Source organism: Budorcas taxicolor, chromosome 5, assembly GCF_023091745.1.
Source record: "Budorcas taxicolor isolate Tak-1 chromosome 5, Takin1.1, whole genome shotgun sequence".
Taxonomy (NCBI): Eukaryota; Metazoa; Chordata; class Mammalia; order Artiodactyla; family Bovidae; genus Budorcas; species Budorcas taxicolor.
Genome location: NC_068914.1, coordinates 19,432,143 through 19,438,142, shown reverse-complemented (window position 1 = coordinate 19,438,142; position 6,000 = coordinate 19,432,143). Strand labels below are relative to the sequence as shown.

Below are 6,000 nucleotides of genomic sequence, written 5' to 3'. Positions count from 1 at the left end.
CAGTCGTGTCCACCTCTTTGCAACGCCATGGACTGTAACCCGCTAAGCTCCTCCATCCATGGGATTCTCCAGGCAAGAATACTGGAGTGGGTTGCCAATTCCTTCTCTAGGGGATCTTCCCGACCCAGGGATAGAACACGTGTCTCCTACATTGCAGGCAGATTCTTGACCATCTGAGCCACCAGGGAAGCCTACTATGAAAAGACATTTCTGAGTATAAAGACAGGTCAACTTAAAAAGTATCAGCAGATAACATGCTTGAGTAGCCAATTCACAGGTTCTGGAGATGATGAAGGGGATTTCACTGGAGACTGACCACCAGGTATCCCTCTCCTGAGTTTCTGTGGCGCCTCCTACAGAGGCTGGGCTGGCTGGGTGGGATGGGGAGTTGTTTGTGGGTGGGCGTGCCTACACCCAGCTCCCCATCTGCAACACCCTGCAGTGGCAGCCAGGTCTCAGCCACCTCCCCGGGGCTATCAGGTGGGTCGCAGGTGCGCTGGGGCTGCACTACGGTTCTCAAGCCATCGGCCAGTCGCCCTTCCTCACCCTGCCATCTTTCCTTTCCAGCATTGAGTCAGTGCCCGGAGGCCACCCTGTAAAGCAAGCTGCGAGGGAAACTAAGGCAAAATGTCGGGCCGGAGCGGGAAGAAGAAAATGTCCAAGCTGTCACGTTCAGCCAGGGCCGGGGTCATCTTCCCGGTGGGTAGGCTGATGCGGTACCTGAAGAAAGGGACGTTCAAGTACCGGATCAGCGTGGGTGCTCCCGTCTACATGGCCGCAGTCATCGAGTACCTGGCAGGTAATGTGAACACGCAGGTCAGGTAACCCCTCCCAGGTAATCCTCCCCTCCCTCCCCCCCCCCCCGACCCCTACATCCAGGCTGGGCAGGGGAGCCTTGATTCGCCCTGTGGCTATCTCAGGGTCACTGTGGGGGGTATTGGGGTTTCAGGTTGCCTGATTGACTAAAACTGACTCCTGCTGGCTTTAGGGAAGAGGACAGAGGATCAACGTGAAGGGAAGAGAAACAAAGGGACTCTTCTAGACCACCCCACGAGAGGTGTGTCTTGCTGTATACAAATGTAATACATAAATTTCTAGGCTCCTGCAGAAGACAAACTACAGGGAAGATAGGGGCTTGCTATTCATTTTGCAGGAGAGTTGTTCACTTTTACTCCAGGGTCCTCACTTCAGTACTCCTGCTGTACTGAACTCGATATCCGTACATAATGTACTCAGTGTCCAGAAGTAATGTTGACTCTGGCGCTGAAAGCATCTTCAGTTGGTTCTATAATGCCAACAATATTTTAATTTTACTCTCCATTACAGAGGTTGTCCTCTGTCTACAGATATATTGGAAACAGTTTCCTATGTTGGTTGCTAAAGTTTTTTTTTTTTTACTGAAAGATGACATTTTGTTGTGTGTGGTCTCTGTCTATTTGAGGACTTTAACTTTTTGTTATGGCTCTCTTATGTCTTAAACAGAAATCAAACCTCACAGTATCAAAACATATATACATATATAAAATATAGTAAGTATAAAAATACATAGGAAGAAATGTGATTAGTTCCTTGAGAGGTCATTTTAGCCATCAGCAACAATATCCCTGACTTTGCCCAAGGTTAACAAATTCTCCAGATACCAGGGTTAAATCCCAGTTAAGTCCATGGGATAACTCCCCAAACTGTCTACCTGGGAAGCCGAGCTCCCTGCAGCGGCAACATGACCCCGCTTCTGTCACCAGGTCCCTTTTTCCCTCTTGCCTCTCCTTCAAGAGCGGCCTCTTCCTTCTCTGTATCTATTCAGTCCTGTTCTGCCCTCTTGGTCCCCCATCGCTCACCAAGCAACACTTACTGGCAGGAGGTTTGCTGTGATCCACCCATGGAAACCTCCTCCCGCTAGAGCTTCCATCAGGCAGACCTTGGCATCTTGAGTCTTTATCTTCTCGTGAAATGAAATGCTGGTTCCTGAGCTAGAAGTTTTTTGGGAGGATCCTTGAGGAGGTTGGCGAGAAGAGCAGGAGGGATCTGAAAGGCATATCAATTAAGTGTGATACAGCAGTGCTTTTCAAAGTGGGGGTCGCTCAGGGAATCCTGTGGACAAGGTCAGGGGTAAGGCCTGAGACTCTGCATTTCTAACATGCTACAATGATGCTGATGCTGCTGGTCCAGGGACCACTCAGAGGAGTGAGATTTTAGCCAGTCTTTCAGCAGCATGAATGCTTCTTTAAAATGCAGGTTCCTGGCTGCACAGACTGTACCCCCTGGGGTCTGATTCATTGGGTCTGGAGTGGGACCCAGGAATTTGATAAGGAAAAAATCTCCTGACTTGGAGGGAGAGGAGGGACTTTGAAAGTGATGACAGAAGCTTTAAAACAACCTATCAGGTCCATATCACCCACTGATGCAAGAAGATCCTGAGTAACCCAGAGATGCCATAGCCTACAAGCAGGGAGCCAGGGTTCCCTGAGGTTCTTCAATCCCAAGCCATGCATTTTCTACTTCAGTACACTGCCCCATTACAATGTTTGTATAATCAAAATAATTAGTACTTCCTGTGCCCCCACTTAGCCAAAGCCTAAACTGTGCATAATAAAACAAAATTTGGCCTTTTCAATCACCAGAGACTCTCTTCTTTGGTTCACACGTGTTTGATGAGAAAGCTTATGTTTTCCTCTCCACTCATTCAACAAATATTGGCCAAGCCTCTACCTGTCAGTGCACACAGTAAGTCCTTAGACTTTTTCCTGGTAATAGCATTGGCCTGTTTATATGATTTTTCATTTATTTTGGCTTACTTCCACGAGACCTCCTAGCAATGCATATTATAGCCTGAATGTCACACTCTGGACTTTGAGACAGCACATCCGTGAAGGCTGATGGTGTCTCTCAAAGTAGGATGTCACCCATTTTCTCATAGTCCTTCATTCACTCAACAGACATTTATTGAGCACCTACTATATGCCAGGTGTGGTTTTAGATGCTGAGGATCCAGCAGAGACCAAGGCAGACAGGAGTCCCTGCCTGGGAGCAGAGTGCATTCTGGAGAGAGACAGGAATGAGCAGAGGAGTCAAGAAATGAGTGGGGTGTATGTGCTGTGTCAGACGGTGACACGTGCTCCAGGATGAATAAAGCAGGAAAGGAGTGAGGCTGTTCCCGGAGGCTGGGAGCTGAAGGGAGGCCCAGTGAGGGGCTGGCAGCTGAAGGAGGCCAGGAAGGGGCATGTGGTGTGGGCCCTCGGGGCAGAGGGAAGCAGGTGCTGGGAGTGCCTGAGAAGCAGCAGTGGGGCTGGAAGGCTGGGGCTGAGGGAGGGGCTCAAAGTGTAAAGGAGGCCCGAGGGACAGTGGCTGGTCGGGGAAGGAGAGCTTGTCCTGAAGGGTTTGAGCAGAGGCAGAGCAACCTGACCTTGCAGGCAGAGGGATACAAGGCTGAAGCAGGGAAATGGAAGGAAGTTAGTTAGCTGCAGAGACCCAGGTTAGAGATGTGAGGCTGGGGAGAGGCCGGTGAAGCTTCTGAGGAGGGATCAGAGTACTGAGGGATTTTGAAGGCAGAGTCAACAGGATCTGCTGACAGGTTGGACATGAAGTGTGAGAGACAGGAGGAGGAGCACCCGGAAGGGTGGTGTTTCCAACAACACTCCTTCCCAAGGCCAGCCTCCAGCTGCCCTGGGTCAAATGGAGAAGATGCAGCGGGGCTTCTGGCTTCTGTGTCCTTTCCATCCCTTCCATTTGTGCTTTTTCCTCCTCTCCAAACTCAGGCTGGAATTGAGAGCAGGGGTTTAGATGTCAGTTTAAATCGGGTTTCTCAATTTACCAGCTCCATTACCTTGGACTAATTCCTTAACCTCTCTGATCTTTGAGTATTTTCAGAGCTAAGCTCATTTAACTTTGTTAATGAGCCACAATGTATGTAAAATGTCTGGTGCATAGGATGCACTCAATAAATGCTTATCCTTCTCCTTTCTCTTCTATGAAGAGCTGATGAAATCATTCAGGGTAAAGTGTAATGACTAATTCCATAAGGGTGGTTTATTTGGGGGCTGTATTGCATTTTAATGAGACGAGGAGTTTAAGCCAAAAGAATGAATCATTGCTGCAGGCCATTGGTGAATAAGTAAAAGGAGGATTTCTGTTAGCTGTTGTTTTGTTTTGTTTGGGAGAGGGGCATGAATTGACTTTGTTTAGGGAAAGGAGTTGAAAGTGTGAAAGTCTCCCGTCACCCTTGAAATGACCTTCAACATTCATGACAATATTGACTTGAATTTCTCCTTTAGATCAGGCCTTGAAAATACAAAGGAAGACAGACAGATGTGGTCCTGGGTTTACATTCTAGCAGGACCAAAGAACATTGAACACAACAGAAAAGGGACTTCTCTCGTGGGCCAGTGGTTAAGACTCTACACTCCCAATGCAGAGGACTCGAGTTCAATTCCTAGTCAGGCAACTAGATCCCACATGCCTCAACTAAAGATCCCGCATACTACAATTAAAACCTGGTGCAGCTAAAAAACAAAAAACAACACAATAAGATGGCATGCCTGTGGGCAGGGAAGCTAGAGGAGCTTTGGGAAGCAGGGGGAGGCTGCCCAATATCAAGCAAGGGCTATAAAGATCTAAATCAGGTTCTCAATCCTGGTTTTTTAACAAATTGATTGATTTAAAATCTTGATGCCTGGATCTTACTCCCAAAGATTCTGGGATAATCCCTGGGCATCAGGATTTTTTTAAATTTCCCCAAAAGATTCTGATGGGCAGCCATGATGAGTAATTAGCAGGAGCTGGATAGACTCAGATGGGTTAATTGTCAGGTTGCGGAGAAACGAGAGTGAAGATCGAAGTTTAGAGGAAGTATGTGGCCCCTTGCAGGACCTGGAGGCATTTCTGTGTACGTGGAGCAGAGCTGGGGAATGGAAGGGTGAGAGATGAGATGGGGGAACAGGGGACATGGCTTTGAGGGCCACATGAGAATGTGCACATTTTGCACACGTGCCAGGGGAAGGCATTGAAGGCAGGAAGTGGCATACTGGGGCCCTTCAATATCCATAATGGAAAAGAACATGAAAAAGAATGTACAAGAAGCCAGTAGGAACCTGAAACGTCTTGTAGTTGTCTGAAGATTCTTCAGTCACTATGTCAAGCGACACAGATGTTTCTCTTTCTTCATTTGATGAAGATCAGGGATCTAAACTTACCCTAAAAGCTCACTGTTTGTCCCCATTGGAATGGCAGGTGTGGCAGCAATTGTTGCATATGGATTATATAGATTGAAAAGCAGGGAAAACACTAAAATGAATGTTCACCTGACCCACATGCGTGTGGCAGCCCAAGGCTTTGTTGTGGGAGCAACGATTCTTGGTATGGGCTATTCCCTGTATCAGGAATTCTGGGCAAAACTAAACCTTAGAAGAGGAGATGCCGTCTTGGTCTTGTTGGTGGTGCTTGCTTTAGTTAGACATCTCATATTGAGCTCATATGTTTATATTGAAAATAAATTGTTTGGGTCAGACAAGAACATGGTAATTTGAATATGGGCTTCCTTTCTTGCAGGCTTGATTTGCGTGGTGACCAAGTTACTGGTGACGAGTTCGCTAGCTAGGTCATTCAGGGGAGTCAGATCAGCACAAAAAAACATGTTCCTTTTAAATGCACTTGATAGCGGTACCTGTCCACCTTCTTAAACTCTTCCGTTGAAGTTAGTTCCAAAGAAGACAACATGCCAATCCTGAAAATGCTCCCAGTTGCTGCAGAATATCATTCGCTTTTGATGTAATGTAGGAATCCTATTTACCCCAGTTAATTTTAACTTTCTGACTGCCTTGTGGACTGAGTTCTGTTTTAAGGACTGGTTGGCTCTTGAGGAACCCTTTCAGAACAGTGCATGAAATACAACATTATAAACCTCCCTGCAAGTCTGTGTGTGTTTTTAAACCAAACCTAAAAAGCTGGTAACAGAGCCACTTTGGAATAGTATTTATTTTAGAATCGTAGTTGTAAACATGAGAA

General features: G+C 47.0%; 1 protein-coding gene across 1 annotated transcript in view; it reads left to right on the top strand.

The window, feature by feature from the left end:
• Positions 1 to 627: 627 nt before the first annotated feature.
• Positions 628 to 6,000, top strand: part of LOC128047881 (core histone macro-H2A.2) — a 31,073-nt gene continuing 25,700 nt past the window's right edge. The window contains exon 1 of the mRNA XM_052640271.1: positions 628 to 799. Coding sequence (XP_052496231.1) covers positions 628 to 799 — 172 coding nt within the window. The remainder of the gene's footprint in view (positions 800 to 6,000) is intronic.